This window comes from Procambarus clarkii, chromosome 40, assembly GCF_040958095.1.
Source record: "Procambarus clarkii isolate CNS0578487 chromosome 40, FALCON_Pclarkii_2.0, whole genome shotgun sequence".
Taxonomy (NCBI): domain Eukaryota; kingdom Metazoa; phylum Arthropoda; class Malacostraca; order Decapoda; family Cambaridae; genus Procambarus; species Procambarus clarkii.
The window spans coordinates 23,634,731-23,654,194 of NC_091189.1; the positions used below are offsets into that span (position 1 = coordinate 23,634,731).

The 19,464-nt window shown below is 51.5% G+C and overlaps 1 protein-coding gene across 6 annotated transcripts in view; it reads left to right on the forward strand.

Annotated features, from left to right (window-relative positions):
* Positions 1 to 19,464, forward strand: part of LOC123757979 (inversin) — a 195,027-nt gene that overhangs the window by 128,962 nt on the left and 46,601 nt on the right. For all 6 annotated transcript variants that reach the window (XM_069338860.1, XM_045742048.2, XM_069338859.1 and 3 more), the window contains 2 exons: positions 8,091 to 8,263; positions 9,314 to 9,501. In XM_069338860.1, the coding sequence (XP_069194961.1) occupies positions 8,091 to 8,263; positions 9,314 to 9,501 (361 nt within the window). The remainder of the gene's footprint in view (positions 1 to 8,090; positions 8,264 to 9,313; positions 9,502 to 19,464) is intronic.

Here is a 19,464-nt window from a genome sequence, read left to right on the forward strand (position 1 = left end):
CGTGTGGGTTTGCGGGTTGGGTTGACAATACCTTTGACCCGGAGTCTTGCGAGTCACGTTCTCTGCTTGTTCTCCAGTACTGTTCTGATGACATTACTGTTAGGGTACAGGCAGCATCTGCATTGCATGCTAGGTTCAGGTTCCTGCAACACACTAGGTTGGTTTCCCCACCCGGATGCCCCCGCGGCTGACCCGCTTTGATTATAGGGACTCCAGACCTGGGAGCGTTATTCGCTTCGACTTTGGTTCAGTCCGGGCTCCCTGGTCCTTTCCCTGTTGTTCACCCTGCCCCCCCCCCCCCCCCTCCTTCTTGCGTCCGGCTTCTGAACGTCTGAGGGTTTCGGAGTCCGACCAACAGACCCTCTTCTATTCAGCCTTTTCCCTGGACTCTGTCTTTTCTTCGGGGTAGAGGGTATTGGGGGGACTGCTTTGCCCCAGGTCCCAAGTTGGGGGCTCACTGGGCTGGGGAGAAGTTGGGCCCCCTTGGGCCCACTTTGACTCTACTTGGGTGTTGGTGCCCTCTTTGCGGGGCTTGTTGTTGTAGGGGGGGGTGGATTTCTTACCCTCCTTCCCTGTATGAGTATGATTTAGGGTTGGCTCCTCCCCAGGTTTGGTTCCGGGCTCCATTGGGTTCCTTGGCCCCATCCTTCCGAAGGTTTTTTGCCTCTCGTATCTTCCCTCGGGAGGTTCTTGTGGCATACTTCCTGCAAGACCCAGATTCTGCCTCCGTGATGTATCCGTCCTTATTTGAGTTTGGTTCTTCCCCATATTAGGTGCGTTTGGAGGTTACAGAGTCTTCCTGGCTAGCAGACTGCCCATTCTTTTCATTGGGGGCATGGCATGGGTTGTGACGGACTCACACTCTTGAGTGGTGAGAAACTTCTTCCACTCTGCAAGTTTACCTGGGGGGCGAGTTTGAGTGCCTTAATGCATATATGTTCACCCCTGTGCTTTCTCGGGATGTTGGCCTTGTGCACCTGCACGTGCAGGTTCCTACTCTTTCGGTGTCCACGGTTGCTGAGGATTTGTGAACCTGTAGGCATTTGGCTTCAGTTTTGTGCTTCTTTTTCCTTCTTGAGCTGTCTTCAGCCTTGCTTGAGGAGGATGTGGAGGCATCGAGTGCTGGGCCTTCATTTGATGTGCTGTCCTCGGCGGCTCAGGCGTCAGTTGTATTGTTGAAGCTATTTGCACCTATCCTGAAGGAGACGGTGTCTCTGTTTTTTGCTTCTCGCCTCGAGTGCTGTCAGGCTGTGCTTGCTTCTCTCTTTGGAATCCGCTTGGGCCCTGGCTCTTAGATTTTCATCGCCGTTTTGTCTGTTTCTGTTTGTGGAGTCTGCTGTCACATGGTTTCTGCAGGCGGCTTCATCTAGTTGTCGTCCTATGTTGGACTTGTTGGTTTTCCGGGGCCGCCGTTCTTGGTCTTCTCGGAAGGGTTGTTGCCAGGGCTCGGGGTTCCGCTGGTCGAGGTAGGCCATTGGTGCCATTTTCTGAGTCAACGTTGCCTTCGAAGCCGGTGTAGTCTTGTCAGCACGATGACAGCTCTGTTTGTGCGCCGGCTTCTTGTAAGGGGTGTTGGCCCTTTTGCGGTTCCCCATTGACGAGGCGATGGGGAGAGGCTCGTTCTGTTTGCTCGCACTTGGTCCCACAATTTGTGGGCATTTTCAGTCGTGTCATCCAGCCTGTGGTGTCGTTGGGCGGCTCCTTCCCCTTCGGGGGGTTCGGGGCTGGCTGGGCAGGCTTCTTCCCTTGAGCTTCGTTAGGCCATCTTAGAGTGGGTGTGCTTGGGCGTGGTTGAAACGACCCTGTCCCTCAGGTGGGTTTCACGCCTGTTTCCAGTGCCGAAATGGGACTGTGCGGATCTGAGGTTCATTCTGGACTTGTCCTGTCTGAACCCATGGATTCCTTGCCCCTCCTTACGGATGACTACTCTGTCTCAAGTCCAGCTTCTTTTGGAGCCAGGTGCCTGGATGGTGTCCATTGGACTTCAAGGATACGTATTGGCACATTTCTATTCATCCAGGGTTCAGGGACTGGTTAGGTTTTGTGGTGGGGCGTCAGGCTTACCACTTTCGTTGCCTTCCTTTTGGCTTGAATCTGGCACCTCACATATTCACGCGTCTTACCCGGGTTGTGGTGACTCGTCTACGTCTGCTTGGGGTTCAGGTCCTGCCCTACCTCGACAACTGGCTGGTGTGGGCTCCCAGTCGGTCCGCTTGTCAGGGGTTTGATTCTTTCCCAGCTTGCCGGGTTTGGGTTCCTGGTGAACTGGAGGAAGTCCCATCTGCTTCTGTCCCAGGTTTGAACCCAGGTCACTCAGTGGTTGCTCGAACAGTTGTGCGGGAGTTTGAACTTCACTGTGCTGGTCTGCCCGCTGGGTCAAGTTTGGCTTCGCCATCTGTTCTGGTTCCTTACGCTTCTCTTGTGATCACTGGGTTCGTCCTCCGGGGGCCTTGCACCGGTTGCTGTGTTGCAACCGGCTTCCTCTTTGGGGTTTTCGGGGTTCAGTGCCTTGCCACCTACCCGAGCCCTCACCTGATGTGGTCATGGACACGTCGTCTCTTGGCTGGGGCTTTGTAACCAGTGCTCACCAGGCTAGCCAGGGGTGATAGGATCCGTCCTTCTGTCGGGCTCACAGCACGGTTGCCAACAGTTTGGCTGTTGATTCGGAGGGTTCGGCTCATTTAGGGTTCGATCATCCAGCTCCATTTGGACTGTTCTCCGGTGGTTCATTGCCCGAACTGCAGGGGTTTCCTTTAGTCTGTGGCTCTTTGGGGCTGGTAGCTTCAAGTGGCTCATCTGCTGGCTTCTCGGGGTTTGGCTTTCTGTGCAGTTCATATCCAGGAAGTGTCCAAAGTCCTGGCAGATGGCCTTTCTCGGTTCATTCCCCTGTCCACGGAATGAACGGTCGACGCCGACTCCTTCAGTTGGCTCTGCCGAACATACGAACACACGGAGTGTGTACTTCTTCGCGTCGATGTGGTCTTGCCGTCTCCCAATCTATGTGGCGCCCTACCCCGACTGCTAGGCATTCACTGTGGATGTCTTTCAACAGAACTGGTCAATTTGGGGTTGCCTGTACTGTACCTCTTTCCTCCGGTCCAGCTGTTGCTTCAGGTTCTGGCTCAGTTGGAGTCCTACTAAGGGAGAGTAGTCCTCGTGGCCCCTTGGTGGCTGGCCCAGCCTTGGTTTCAGACGCTGCTTACTCCGTGTGCGAACCTGGGGCGTTTTCCGCTGCTCCGCCTCTCCCAGCAGGTCGGTCCGGTCCGGTGCACGACTGGTTCGGTCTTTTCCGCCACTCTTTGCATCTGGTCTTTTTGACGCGGGTTTATCACCATTTGTGGGTGATCAGGTGGCTCCGTTGATAGTGTCCCACCTGAGAGCTTTGTCTTGGCGACAGTATGAAGTTTCCTGGCGTTCTTTCTGCCATTTTCTCTCTCTTCATAGGTTGTCTTCTATGTCTGTTTGGGTTGTCTTGTCCTTTGTCTTGGCTTTTTCAGGACCGTCAACTGATGCCTAATACTGTTGCCTTGTATCGCACGGCGCCAGTGGAACCACTTCAGCTTGCGTTCAGGGTGGATGTCACTTCTGCCCATTCCATAAGCTTTCTCATGCTTTGTTTCACCTCCAGTCTGCTCATGCGCTGCCTGAGTCATCCTGGTCCTTGGACAGGGAGCTCTCCTATTTTTCCTCTCCTTGGTTTGTGATGCCCCCTTCGGTTCAAGGATGTGCTTCCAAGGCCCTGTTTCTGTTGGCATTGCCATCTGGGGGTCGGGTCAGTGAGCTTCATGCTCTCCTCCAGCACGGGTTTCTGCTCTTTCAGTCCTGGTGGTCGGTTTGTTTGGGTGCAGCCTTCTCCTTCTCAGGCCAAGAACGAGACGGCAGCTTTCCGGAGGGGCCCTTGGGTCATTTATGCCTGGTTGGTCAGCCCGAGGGTGCATCATGTATTGTGTCCGGTTGTGGCTCTTCACCGTTATCTGTGTGCTTCAGGTACGGTGGCTGCGGATGCACTTTGGGTTGATCCAGTTTCCCTCATTCCCTGTTTCACCGCTCGGGTCTTCCAGGTCATCCGCAGGGTTATTAAGTCTAGCCTGCTTGTGGTATATCCTCATGCCCATGACGTTAGGAAGTTTGCTGCATTGGCTGCTGTGTTTGGCAACGTGTCTTGGCCTGATATTTGGGCATGGGGATTTTGAAGGTCAAACATGGTCTTGACCGCTCGTTATGTGGTTAAAGTTCCTGCTCCTGGGCGTTCCTGTGTTGCTTTGGATCGTCGGTTGTGTTCAGTTGTCTCGACTTCGCGTTGAGAAGTGTGTGTGGCGGCCGCCTCCTGGGTAAGTCTTTCTTTTCCTTGTCTTTCGTTATGTAGCTCCAGGGAGCCGTAGGGGCTCCCCACAGAAAACCAGTGTTGAATGTAATGAAACGCCAGTTTCTGGGTGAGCCTCGGAGGCTCCTTGACAGATCCCTCCCTCCCTCCCTTCGGTTAGCATTTGTTTTGCGTTGTTTGATGCTTAGCTTCCAAACTGGAGCGTTAGGTAGTTGGCGCGGGAATGGGAGGACTGTGCGGACGAGCAACGTGGCAGTGGAGTGTGACGTTTGCTTGTTTGCTTGTTTGCTTGATGCATTGAAATTGGAGGGAGTTCTTCCTCTCTCTTTTTGGTTTTTAGTTGTAATTTTCTTACAATGTGAGGTTTTGGTTTGTTATGCCGACCTTTCTGGGTGCCTAACCCCAGTCGATGGCAGATAAGGAAAACCCCCAAATACGGCTGGGGTTTTCCAGGGCCATTGCTCCCTGCACCTCTCTGAGGGGACCAGGTTCTGGTTTGTGGTCCCTGTAGCCTGAACTCCATAAACTAATGCCGTGGTCTAATGTATCACGTATTAGCCCGATAGCTCCAGGGGAGCCTCCGGGGTTCACCCAATAAATGGCGTTTTATTACATTCAACGCTGGTTTTGTGAGGGAAGGGGCCACCCGAAAACAAACCCCTATTCTGGTGGAAATATTGTTACTTAAAGCCGAACGAGTGGACAGAACTCCCCAAACAAAAATTAGTAAACGAGCATGTCATCATCATGTTGCCGTGCTGCTGTCTACGCAATCTCCCCCCCCCCCCTTTCCCGAGAGGGGAAAGGGGGAGCCCCAGACCCTCGCCCCAGCGATCCAACCGGCAGTTCTTGGCTGTTGTGATACTGGCAGGTCATGTGCCTCTGACTCCTGCTTTCATTTCAGTTACTGTGCCTTGTGACATGGTCAGTCTCTACAGGTGGTGTGTGCGCCAGGAGTAATATTCAACGGTACTCGGGGTGCTTGTGTGTAGGGTTTTCTTTCCTAGTTGTCCTGTTAGTACTGTACTGACCTTAGGGCTTGGGGCCACCTTCCACATGTCACCTTGGGGCCACCTTCCACATGTCACCTTGGGGCCACCTTCCACATGTCACCTTGGGGCCAACCTTCGCTGTGTCTTTTACTGCTTGATACTTGGCCATTTTTGGAGTCAGCTGGGGTTTTGTGGCCCTTGTTTGCCTCTGGGTAGGAGGTAGTTTTCGTCACTGGTAGGAGTGCGGAGTATACTGCAGTGCTAGTTATCACCTATTATAATGCTTGCTCAGTTCCGCCTGGGTATGTTTTTCTCTTGGGGCGTTTTTCTTTCTTTTTTGTTTTCTTGCCTGGGGGGAAGGGGGGGGGGAGGTCTGCCTGTGGTTGGTTGCCCCCGTTCTCCAATTGAGGGTCTTTCTATATCCATCTGTGTTCTTGGTGGTAGGCCCCTGCTAGGCCCCTGTGAGTGGACACATCCCAGGGGGTTCAGCTTCTAGAAGTTTGCTCGGTAGTTTTGGGCGCTGGTTCACAATACCCTGCCTGGGCTTCCCTTAGTGTGATACCAAGGCTAAGGGCCCTGGGAAACCCCACAGGGGCTTCGTGGTCCTATAGGTATTTTGACGCGGGTATCACCATCTCCTGGCGATCAGGTGGCTTTGTTGATGGTGTCCCACCTGCGAGCTTCGTCTCAGTGACAATATGACGTTCCTGGTGTTTCTATGCCCTTTTTCTTGCTCTAAGTACGTTGTCTTCTTTTTTGCATCGGATTGTCTTGTCTTTTTTTTGGTTTTCAGGACTACAGTTTTGATGTTTTTTACTGTCGCCTCGTTTTGTGCGGCGCTGGCGGAGCCGCTCCGGTTTGCTTTTCATATGCTTTCTCGTGTTTTGTTTCACCTCCGGCCTGCTCATGCGTCGCCTGAGCCGTCCTGGTCCTTGATCAAGGTGCCTTCTTATCATCTCAGTTTGTGGTAGCCCCTTCGGTTCAGGTTTCTGCTCTTTGTTACTGGTAGTAGGTTTGTACGTTTGCAGCCGTTCTCCATCCTTCTGGCGACGGTCGAGACAGCTGCTTTCTGGAGGGGTTCTTGGGTTATTGATCCTTGATTGGTTCGGCCTGGGGCGCGTCTTGTCTTGTCCGGTTGGGCTTTTTTGCCATTACCTGCGTACCATGTCTAGGGATGCGCTTTGGGTTGATCTGGTTCCCCTCGTTCCCTGCTTCAGGGCTCGGGTCTCCCAGGTCGTCCACAGAGTTTTTAAGTCTTCCAGCCTGCTTTCTGTCCTTGCGCCCGTGCTGTTCAGACGTTTGCAGCTTTTGCTGCTGTGTTGGTGACGACTAGGGCTCATTTCAGGTGCGGGGATTTGAGGGTCGCACAGGTTCTTGGCCGCCCATTCTTTATGCGTGTGTCTGCTCCTGTGCGTTCTTGTTGCCTTGGGTCGCAGGTTGCAGCCTGTTGTCTCGGCTTTGCATTGCGGAGTTTGTGGCGGCCGCCTCCCGGGTTCTTTTCCTTCTCTTTGTGTATGAAGCTCCAGGGAGCCGTAGGGGCTCCCCACAGAAAACCAGCATTGAATGTAATGAAACGCCATTTTCTGGGTGAGCCCCGGAGGCTCCCTGGCAGCCCTCCCTCCCACCGGAAGGCATTTTTTTCGCATTGGTTGAAGCTTAGCTTGAACTGATGCTAGGCAGCCGGCGCGGTAGGTCCGGGCCTTCCCCCTCCCACCTCTCGGGGCGGGGAGGGCTGCACAGACGATTGGGACGGTAGTAAAGTGTGATGTTTGCTTGTTTCCTTGGGATTGTAGGGAGTTTCTACCTCTCTGTTCAATATTTTGTTTTAGTTTCTTACCATGTGGGGGTTTGTTGTGTTATGCCTACCTTTCTGGGTGCCTATCCCCGGTCGATGGCAGATAAGGGAAAACTCCCATCCACAAAGGGGTTTTACAGGGGCCATTGCTCCTTGAAACCTTCTCTGAAGGGGCCAGGATCTGGCACTGATCCCTGGTAGTTCTGAACTCCATAGCTAATGTCCCGGTCTTTAGCCCATAAGCTCCAGAAAGCCTCCGGGGCTCACCCAGAAAATGGCAGTTTCATTACATTCAATGCTGGTTTTTCCAATTCCTACATTGCATTCACAATCAATACATATGACTTGCTGATTGCCTTCCTTAAGTCAATAGACTTGCCAGTTTCAATGTTAGCTTAAAGTTAAGGTACCCATCCTTAATCTTAATAAGAGCATTGCTGTCATACTAACTTTATTTCAATCAAAATAAGACACAAATGATACAAAATTTAGCATTTATATTACTTACATTCTCACTCCTGCCTCTGTCCAACACTGCAGTATTGACTTTGCATCTGCATTGCCCATTTATCATCACTTGGTTCATCCAAAATCTTGCATATTTGCATGATAACCTAGAGTGTTAGCATATTTTTGTGACTTGGTTTTATTATTTATATTAAATAGATGTCAGTTGACCGTAATGAATGTTAGAGAGTACTGAGACTGGATGTTTTCTCAGGAGGGCAGGCCATGTCTAAATATATCTGTTGATTGCACAAGTTACCATAAACCAGCTTTCACTCACAAGCAGCTCTATCAGGATAGCTCTGCTAGCTAAGCTCTGGAGCTTTTCTCTAAAATTTGCTTGTTGAAAAATCACTTAGTTTTGGAAAGTGCCTGTTGAAAAAATGGTCAATAACTATTATATATCATGTTGATTTATGCTTTATATTATAATAAGTGTATCCTAATGCCCTGTTTTAAATTGTCGTTTTAGATACACTCCCCTAGACTGTGCTTATGTAGCTGAACAACTGGAGGTGGCACAAGTTCTAATGGAAGCTGGTGGTTTGTCAGTCACAAGAATTATGGATTTTGCAGCCACAAGAATTCAAGCTGTAGTGCGTGGTTACTTGACTCGCAAACATTTTCTTCTGCTTCGGAAATCCTGTAAGGTTGAGACACATGAGGAGGAAAAATTTTTCCATACACTATATGAAAATTCAGATAAACTAAAATTGCTTTGAAAATTTAATTTCTCTCATCTCGCACTCTCTCTCTCTCTCTCTCTCTTATCTCATCTTACTTCTCTTCTCTTTCTGTTCTATCTAATTTGGCTGTTCCATAAGGTGAGATCCATGAGATCTGTTCATAATGAGGTGAACAGAAGCATCAATCAGGCAAGGGAAATGTTACCCAAACAGTTGTCCTGCCACAAACCTCTGACCATTTATACCATTTATTTGGCTGTGCAACCTGTCCTCTTAAAAATGTCGCTTTTGGCCGTTTACCCGTATGGCCGAAAGTGGACGTAATTTGAAAATGAAAAAAAAAATGAAAATAAATTTGGGATTTTTTTTCAACAACAGTAAGTTAAGGGTCCTCTGGTAGGTTAGGTGGGCAGAAAATTCTCATAAAGTTTCAAAACTGTTATGAAAAACTGTGATTGAAAGTTTCCTCTCCTAACCTGTCCGCGTAGGCCGGACGACTCAAACAGAAAATGGAACAGTACGTCACTTTTGTGAGTCGATTTCATTTCAAATTACATCCAAATTTGGCCATAGCGCGCATACGAGCGAAAAGTGACGTTATTTTTAAGAGGACGGATTGGGCTGTGACCCAACTGAACTTACCTATCAGTACCTACTGATGAGTAAGCATCCCTGTGCCAGAACAACAGTTACTCTGATTGCCTGTTGGTAATGCTTTGTATTTTCTTTAATTATATTAACTAGCAGCATTCATTAAAGATTTCTCTCTACACATTGTTAATTTCTACACAGTATTGGTTAACTGTATTAACCAACACTGTACAAGCAATTTAACAAGTGTCACCAGCTGTGCTGTACTCTTTCACGTGGTTCACACGCTTTTAGGTCCTGGGACAGCAACTCATCCCCTCTTTTCTTCTCTCATGACTTCTTGTGTTATTTGACTAAGGCTTGGGTTCTGTAGAATTAGCAATTAGCACACTCATTTCATTGGTTTTAAATATTTCAGGCACAAAAATATCTGATAGTGGCCTTGGAATTGCAAGTGGTTTTTTCCTATCACTTGTGAGGGAGAGAAAGCAGCAGACTATTGTTCAATCAGTACAATCAAAAGAAGCTCATTACGACCTGCTGGAAAATTCGTCTGTACTGAGTATTGAAACAAAGGATACTCACAGAAACTTTGAAAAGGAAGAGGTATACACAATGAGTAAAAATTTGTTGTTGTATAGTGCATTTCTGTAGAAATTCTTGTCATAAGCTATTAGTGACACTTTTTTTCCTGCTATAATTATTGTAATTATAATTCATTTCTGAGCAAGGCCCCTTCAGTTGCTCATCAAGCCATAGCTTGGATGGTGCACCCAGTATACAATTCACTTGATAGGCTCTAGTCAACTTGTCTCTCCATGATGAAGTAACTACAAATGGTTGTGTCATGTAGTTTGGAAGGGAAGACTGTGGAAAGAGTAATTCACTCCACCACTGAATAACAGCTGGCAGAAGTCTCAGTGCCTGCTCAGCCTTTGATTTGGTTGAGGTTGATATCGGACACCAGGAGGGCATTCCTCTCTCCCCTACAGCTGACCTTTCAATATCTTTGCGATTATCTGATGCTGGTGTTGGGCAGGTTTTGGCTTTCTTGTTGGGAACAAGAGAGGCTGCTGGAACGTTTGAACATTTCCTCCATGATCCACCCTGTAGACCGTGTCTGGCTCAAGGCCTTGTGCACCTCCACTGGTTGAAGCCTCGTTGTGCCCGAGGTGAATTTTGTATTGCTACTTTTCTTTGGGATTTTAATAGTTAAATTCTGTTGGGTCCACTTCTTTCATTGCTCGAGTTGTACATGTTTGCATCACATGGTTTGGAAGTTTCCCTTCACTGCTCACCTGGTTGTGTGCCTCAGTGCACACGGTTGTTATACCCTGGTACGGTACTCTGGTATCCTGGCTGGTTTGCTCTGGGGCTCCTGGTTATATGCTCTAGTGTTTCTGGGTACTTTTCCTGCAGACCAAACTGCCCACCATTTGGTTTTTCATATGGTTGTTTGCCCTGTTACTATGCTTTCTGCTTTGGCCTCTGATTTGCATGCCCCTGGTCTATGGAAACTACAGCCCTACACTAGGGCTGTAGTTTCTGGATTGTGGCTCCTGGGATGTTTGCCTTGGGCTGGGTACCCTGTCCCTGCACTCTGAACTGCTTGCTTGACTGTTTTCCTTGGGTTTTTAGACTAGGGTGTGTATCCCAAGTTTCCAGGTGTTTACTACCCTTCTCTCATAGGCTGTTTCCATTGTGATTTTTCATGCATTGTGCCTCATGGCCTCTTGAGTTCTGCACTCATGGTTTCTGGTCTGTGGGGACTGGCCAGTGCTGTGGGCATCTGGGGTAATTCCTCATGGCTGTGTGCCAAGCCCATTCAAACTCTGTTCCATAGGTTCTTTTTATGATTTTTATTTTGCAACCTTTCAGACTGTCTACAGTGTCCTCTTGACCTTTCAAGCTCAAGGTCCTTCCTGCTGCTGCCACAAGTTTTGGGTGGAGATGTAGCCTATGCAAAGACAATCTCATTTTTCTCCATCGCACCTCACGTCCACTCAGTCATAAGAGTACAAGAGTACAGTGGTGCACTCTGCTACGAAAATGTGTGTAATTACCTAAGTGTAGTTACAGGATGAGAGCTACACTTGTGGTGTCCCGTCTACCCAGCACTCTAACACTGTGTTAGTGTTAACACACAACAGTGTAAAAATAAATAATAGTGTAAGCAAAATAGTGTAAACACACACACACACACACAGTGTGTGTGTGTGTGTAATTACCTAAGTGTAGTTACAGGATGAGAGCTACGCTCGTGGTGTCCCGTCTTCCCAGCACTCTTTGTCATATAACGCTTTGAAACTACTGACGGTCTTGGCCTCCACCACCTTCTCACTTAACTTGTTCCAACCGTCTACCACTCTATTTGCGAAGGTGAATTTTCTTATATTTCTTCGGCATCTGTGTTTAGCTAGTTTAAATCTATGACCTCTTGTTCTTGAAGTGCCAGGTCTCAGGAAATCTTCCCTGTCGATTTTATCAATTCCTGTTACTATTTTGTATGTAGTGATCATATCACCTCTTTTTCTTCTGTCTTCTAGTTTTGGCATGTTTAATGCTTCTAACCTCTCCTCATAGCTCTTACCCTTCAGTTCTGGGAGCCACTTAGTAGCATGTCTTTGCACCTTTTCCAGTTTGTTGATGTGCTTCTTAAGATATGGGCACCACACAACAGCTGCATATTCTAGCTTTGGCCTAACAAAAGTCATGAACAATTTCTTTAGTATATCACCATCCATGTATTTAAATGCAATTCTGAAGTTAGAAAGCATAGCATAGGCTCCTTGCACAATATTCTTTATGTGGTCCTCAGGTGATAGTTTTCTATCTAGAACCACCCCTAGATCTCTTTCTTTATCAGAATTCTTTAAAGATTTCTCACATAATATATAGGTTGTGTGGGGTCTATGTTCTCTTATTCCACATTCCATAACATGACATTTATGTCATGTGTGTGTGTGTGTGTGTTTTTCTGGGGAAAGCCCCTACGGCTCCAGGGAGCTTTCCATGGCTGATATAGATACCCTAACTATTTTGCATCAGTCGATATGGGTGGAGTTCTAGCCTACCGGGGACCACGAGGCAGAACCTGGCCCCCCCTCACAGAGGCACGGGGAGCAATGGCCCATAGAAATGCACATGTGATTTGGAGCATTCTATATCTGCCATCGTCCGGGACAGGCACCCAGAAAGATAAGCGCCACAAAACAAACCCCCTATTCTGGTTAACAATGAAAATTGACAAACGAGTGGACAGAACTCCCCGAAAGAAAAACAAGCAAACAAGCATGTTCAACCCGAAAGGGAGACAACGAAGGCGATAGCACTGATGCCACACAACAAAACTCAGCCAGTCCCGGAACCCCACATGAATAGGGATGTGCCAATACGCGTCCTAGAGGTCCAGGGACACCATCCAAGTGCCCAGCTCCAACAGAAGCCGGACCTGGGACAGAGTGGTCATTCAAAACGAGGGGCAAGAAACCCAAGGGCTTCAAACGGGACAAGTCCAGAATGAACCACAGGTCCGCACAGTCCCGTTTTGGAACTGGATACAGTCAGGAAACCCACATGAGGAACGGTGTCGTTTCGACCACGCCCAAGCGTACCCACTCCAAGATGACCCGACAGAGCGCAGGAGAGGAAGCCTGCCCCATCAGCCCCGAACCCCCCGTAGGAGGAGGAGGCACCCAATGCCACTGCAGGCCACGAGAAACGACCCGAAAGCCCACAAATCGTGAGACCAGGCGTGAGCGAACAGTCAGCCTCCCCCCCATCGCCCCGTCAATGGGACTAACCGCGAAAGGGCCGCTGCCCCTTACGAAAACCCGACTTGTGCGCAGAGCGGACACCGCTCCGATCAGGCACAGGCGGGACCGCAGGCGGCACCGACACTGAACCCGACACCTGTGGCCCACCCCGACAAACGGAACCGCGAGCCCTGGTACGATCCCGCCGGGAAGGAACACCCCCATTCCCCCGGAGCACCAACAACTCAGACATAGGGCGGCAAGAGGAAGAAGCCGCCTGAATATACCGCTCAACCGCAGAAGCCTCAAAAAGCAGAGGACAAAAGGGAGAAGGCAACCTAAGAACCAGGGCCCAAGCAGATTCCAAAGAGGAAGCAAGGACCGCCTGATGACACGTGAAACGTGCAGCGAAAAACCGCAGCAACGCCTCCTGCAGGATCGGTGCCAAGAGCTTCAACATGGCAGATGACACCCGAGCAGCTGAGACCAAGGCGTCAGACCCAGGAACGGCCCCAAGCGCCTCAATATCCTCCGCAAGCCAATCCGAAGATAGCTCCAGAAGGGAAAAGAAACCCAGGACCGAAGCCAAAAAGCCACGAGAGCGCAAATCCTCTGCCACAAGAGCAGCCGACAGGGTGGGAACCTGCACATAGAGCTGCACTGCACCAACATCCCGCAGAAGGGCAGGAGCGAAAAGACACTCAGTAAGGTGCTCAAAATCGCCCCCCAGGTAAACCTGGACTACCGTCAGTGCCTCACACCACTCAAACGTGCGGGTCCGACAGAACGAGTCCCAAGCATCCAGCGAAAACAAGGGACAGTCTGCAAGCCAGGATGACCCCAGAACCTCATAACGCACTCAGTAAGGACATGACGATCCAAACCTGAATGAAGAAGGATACATTATGGAGGCGTACTCCGGGTCACGCAGGAGGTAAGCTGCAAATGCCGACCACAACTCAGGCAGAGAGATGCGGGTAGCCGAAAACCTCTGGTAAGACGGAACCGAAGAATCCACAGGGACATGGAACCGAACCCTAGGAGGAGCAGAACCCAAATCCAAATCGTACGCAGCGGGGGGAAAGGAAAACCCCACTCCTTGCCCCGCTCAGAAGGACGGAAAATCCAGGCGGGTCCAATGGAGCCCAAGGCCCCCAAGTCAGCTCCTCCCCAACCCCAGGAGCCTTTGCACCAGGCCCCGGCGTCAAGCTGTCCTCCAAAGTCCCAGCCTCACAAGAAAAAGCCGGGGCAGCCGGGGCAGCCGAAAGAGCCAGAAGAGAAGGGGCCCACTGGTCAGACCCCGGAGCATCGGCCCGAGGAACAGACTCGAATGCCTCCATAGCCACCCCGGACGGGGCAACCCCCGAAACTGCCCGAGTCTCAGAGACCTCTAAAGCCCACCCCGACCCCGAAGCCCTCAGATGCTTAAGGGCCAGAAGCAGGGGAGGGGGGGGGGGAGCAGAATGAACCACTGAAGGGGGAAGAACAAGGGGGCGCGAACGGAACCAAGGCCGAAGCGACCAACACCCCTTGGTCCGGGTCCCTATACACAAAGGGGGGCAGCCTCGGGGCGTCCGGGGAAGCGACAACCCGAGCACGTTGCAACAACCTAAACCTACCTTTCAATGCACGAGCTGCCTACACCCAGTCTCTTCTGGCTCTTTCGGGGGTGTTCCTTCCCAGCTGGATCGTACCAGGGCTCGCGGTTCCGTTCGTCGGGGTGGGCCACAGGTGTCGATTTCAGTGCCGGTGCCGCCTGCGGTCCCGCCTGTGCCTGATCGGCGCGGTGTCCGCTCTGCGCACAAGTCGGGTTTTCGTAAGGGGCAGCGGCCCTTTTGCGGTTCGCCCCATTGACGGGGCGATGGGGGGGAGGCTGACTGTTCGCTCATGCCTGGTCTCACGATTTGTGGGCTTTTCGGGTCGTTTCTCGTGGCCTGCGGTGGCATTAGGTGCCTCCTCCTCCTAGGGGGGTTCGGGGCTGATGGGGCAGGCTTCCTCTCCTGCGCTCTGTCGGGTCATCTTGGAGTGGGTACGCTTGGGCGTGGTCGAAACGACACCGTCCCTCATGTGGGTTTCCTGACTGTATCCAGTTCCGAAACGGGACTGTGCGGACCTGTGGTTCATTCTGGACTTGTCTCGTTTGAAGCCCTTGGGTTTCTTGCCCCTCGTTTTGAATGACCACTCTGTCCCAGGTCCGGCTTCTGTTGGAGCTGGGCGCTTGGATGGTGTTCCTGGACCTCAAGGACGCGTATTGGCACATCCCTATTCATGTGGGGTTCCGGACTGGCTGAGTTTTGTTGTGTGGCATCAGTGCTATCGCCTTCGTTGTCTCCCTTTCGGGTTGAACCTGGCACCTCGCGTTTTCATACGCCTTGCCTGGGTCGTAGTGGCCCGTCTGCATCTGTTAGGTGTTCGGGTGTTGGCTTACCTCCACGACTGGCTGGTTTGGGCTCCCAGTCAGTCTGCGTGTCTGCTCGTCAGGGTTTTGGTGCTTTCCCAGCTCGCCGGGTTTGGGTTCCTGGTGAACTGGTGGAAGTCCCGTCTGGTGCCCTCCCAGGTTCGGTCCTGGCTGGGTCTTGTGTGGGACTCTGGGACCGCTTCCTTGTCTCTTTCTCCAGTCTCTCTTCTTTCGGCTGCGGTCTCGCCTGTGTCTGTTTCTGGGGGGCTCCTGGGTCACCCGACAGTTGCTCGAGGGTTTGTGCGGGAGCCTGAACTTCGCGATGTTGGCCTACCCACCAGGTTGGGTTTGGCCAACAAACTTGGCTGTTCTGGTTCCTTCGGGGACGTCCCTTCCGCCTCTCTCGCGATCGCTGGGTTCGACCCCTGGGGGCCTTGTGTCGGCTGCTGCGTCACCGGCTTCCTCTTCGGGTTTTTCAGGATTCAGTGCCTTGGCACTTGCCCGAGTCCTCGCTTGATGTGTTCATGGACGCGTCGTCTCTCAGCTGGGGTTTTGTGACCAGTGCTCACCAGGCCGGCTAGGGGCGGTGGGGTCCGTCCTTCCATCGGGTCCACAGTACGGTGCATGAGTTCGTGGCGATGTGGTTTGTGCTTCGGAGGATTCGGGTCGCCCGCGGATCGACGATCCGGCTCCATTCGGACTGCTCCCCGGTGGTTCATTGCCTGAACCGAGGGGGTTCGATGCAGTCTTAGGCTCTTTGGGGTTGGTCGCTTCGGGTGACTCGTCTGCTGAGTTCTCGGGGTTTGGCTCTCCTGGCGGTTCATGTCCAAGGGGTGTCCAACGTCCTGGCGGACAGCCTGTCCAGGTTCGTTCCCCTGTCCATGGAATGGACGGTCGATGCCGACTTCTTCAGTTTGTTCTGCCGGACGTTCGGGCGCCTGGAGGTGGACCTCTTCACGTCAGCGTGGTCGAGGCATCTTCTGGTTTACGTGGTGCCCTTCCCCGACAGCGAGGCCGTCGGGATCGACGCTTTCCGACAGGACTGGTCGAGGTGGGGGTTTCTGTACCTCTTTCCCGCGGTTCAGCTGCTGCTCCAGGTCTTGGCTCGCTTGGAGACTTACTGGGATCGAGGGGTTCACTTGGCCCCGTGGTGGCCGGCCCAGCCGTGGTTTCAGGTGCTGCTTGCCCAGTGTCCGAACCCGGAGGTTTTTCCACGGCTCTGCCTCTTTCAGGAGATCGGGCCGGTCCGGTACGTGACTGGTTCGCTCTTCTCCACGAGTCTTCGCGTTTGGTGTTTTTGACTAGTGTTTATCACCATCTTTATGGTGAGCAGGTGGCTTCCTTGTTGGTTTCTCACCTGCGAGTTTCCTCTCGGCAGCAGTATGAAGCTTCCGGGCGGTCCTTCAGGTTCTTTTTGACCCTTCGTCATTGTTCCTCGCTTTTGGTTCGGGGGGTGGTGTCCTTTCTCTCTTGGTTGTTTCAGGACCGTCATCTGATGCTTAATACTGTCCCCTCGTATCGTGCGGCAATGGCAGAGCCGCTGCAGCTTGCTTTCGGTATTGATGTTACTTCTGCGCCGTTTCGCAAGCTGTCTCGGGCGTTGTATCACCTCCGGCCTGCTCATGCTCCGCCTGAGCCATCCTGGTCCTTGGACAGAGTGCTCTTCTATCTTTCTTCTCCTCATTTTGTTGTGGCCCCTTCGGTTCAAGATTGTTTTGCTAAGGCTCTTTTTTCTGTTGGCATTGGCCTCTGGGGGTCCTGTGGCGGAGCTTCATGCTCTTCTCCGGCGCAGAGGTTTTTGCTCCTTTGGTCGTGGTCTTCAGTATGTTCATCTGCAGCCGTCTCCCTCTTTTCTGGCAAAGAATGAGACTGCTGCTTTCCAGAGGGGTCCTTGGGTTGTGAATGCTAGGTTTGTCAGGCCTGGGGTTCACCATGTGTTGTGTCCGGTTGCGGCCCTCCGCCGTTATCTGCACGCCACGGCATCTGTGTCCGGGGACACGCTTTGGGTTGATCCGGTTTCCCTTCTTCCCTGTTCGAGGGTGCGGGTCTCTCAGGTCGTCCGCAGGGTTATTAAATCCGGCCTATCTGTGGTCTATCCCCGTAGCCGTAGTGGCTTCCTCCAGAAAACCAGCATTGAATGTAATGAAACGCCATTTTCTGGGCGAGTCCCAGAGGCTCCCCGGCATCCCTCCCGCCCTCTGGTCGGCGGTTTTTCGCAGTTTTTCACGTTTTTTTTATATCTAGCCTCTGAACTGGGGCGAGGATCGCCGGCTTAGGGGTCTGGGGCTTCCCCTTTTCCCTCCCGGGGAGGGGGAAGCTGCGCAGACATGCGGCGCGGCTTGTGTGACGTCATGCTTGTTTGCTCTTTTTCTTTTGGGGAGTTCTGCCCATTTGTTTGTCAATTTTCGTTGTTAACCAGAATAGGTGTTTGTTTTGTGGGGCTTACCTTCCTGGGTGCCTGTCCCGGTCAATGGCAGATATAGAATGCTCCAAATCACATGTGCATTTTCTATGGACCATTGCTCTCCGCGCCTCTGTGAGGGGGAAGTCAGGTTCTGGCTTGTGGTCCCCGGTAGGCTAGAACTCCACCCACATCAACTGATGCAAAATAGTTAGGGTATCCATATCAGCCATGGATAGCTCCGGGGAGCCTCCGGGACTCACCCAGAAAATGGCGTTTCATTACATTCAACGCTGGGTTTTTTTAACTACCAAGTCTCCAATTATTGCTGGATAAACAGGGACAACCAGTTAAGAACTGGTACCTTAATTGTCTTGCCCTTACTCAGGACTGAAACCCAAGCCAATATTGCTTGTGATTTACTCGCACGGGACTGTTATGAGGAGGGGACCAACACATCTGGACCATGCCTTTTTTGAGTTTACTGTCTTGCATTATCCTGCTTGACAGGCAAACCTTTGTCTTTTTGTAGACAAGTGACAGTCCCTAAATTTTGTTCTTTAGTTTTGGACTGGAAGGAGATTTTTCTTGATTTTAATGTTGTCTTGACTAGAAAGTTTCTAGATTTCCATAATCCTTGAGTGTATTTAGATGGATTCGGCTACAGATATGGCCAGTAAACTCCTCTGCTTCTTTTGGTAGCAAGTGTTTTCTTTTGTTGGTAGTCAATGTAGCAGCTGTTTACTAACAATTAGTTAGCAGTGGCAATTAAATTTCCTTGCTATTTGAATTATTGCTTAGAGGAAGTTCTTGAGTGAACTAATCCGAGCTTTTCTGGGGGGAGCCTCGTTGGCTTCCCGGAGCTATCCCTAGCTGATATGCTAATATCAGACTTTGGTATCAGTCATGTGTATGGAGTTCTTAGGCCTACCGGGGACCATGGCCAGAACCGGGCCCTCTCAGAGAGGCAAGGGGAGCAATGGCCTATAGAAACCGCCGTGTGGTTGAAAGCATTCTATGTTTGCCATCGACCGGATCAGGCACCCAGAAAGGTAAGCACCCCAAAACAAACCCCTATTCTGGTTAAAATTGCTACCAAAAGCCGAACTAGTAGATAGAACTCCCCAACAGAAAACAAGCAAACTAGTGTGACGTCACAAGTCGCCGCATCGCTGTCTGCACAGCTCCCCCCTCCCCGGGAGGGGAAAGGGAGAGCCCCAGACCCTTCATGCCGGCTACTCACACCTCAGTTCTTGAGGCTGATGCTATAGGCGAAGGTCGTGTGCTCTGGCTCCAGTGTCGCTACAGCACTGTGCTTCGTGTGTGGTGTTTGTTTTCTGTGGGTGCAAGAGCCAGGAGTTATCTTCAGTACTTGGGCTGCATGTGCCTAGGGCTGCCTTCCCTAGGTGCCCTGTAAATACTGCCCTTGGGCTTGGGGCCACCTTCCACAGGCTCCTTGGGACCTGCCTCTGCTGGTCCGTTCTACCGTTTGGTTTTTCAGCCGCCTGTTGGGCTCTTGGGTGTTCTGTTCTCCCTTGTTAGGTCCCCGTGAGTGTTCACATCCCTGTTCAGCTCAGGTTCAGCTATAGAGGTTTGCTTGGTAGTTTTGGGCGCCGATTAGCTACACCCTGCCTGGGACTACCTTGAGCGTGAGTCCTCTTAAAGTAAACGCTCAGGACCCTGGGAATCCCTTAGGGGGCGCGTGGGTCCGATGGATGTGACCCCGGAGTACCCGCTCGCTGTGTGCAAGTTTGAGGGTTGCTCGGTCCCCTTGTCTTGGGGTGATCCTCATTGTTTTTTGCCTCCGCCACGCTGCCTGTTGGGTCGGTGATACTTTCGACCCTGAGTTCTGTGAGTGTTGCTGCTTGCTTGTGACTCAATTTACCCAGTCCTCTAATGATTCTATTCGGGTACAGGTGGCGAGTGCATTGCAAGCTAGGTTTCGTCTGTTGCAACACGCTCGGTTGGTTGCTCACCCGGATGCCCCGGGGCTGTCCTGCTTTGCTTTTCGAGAC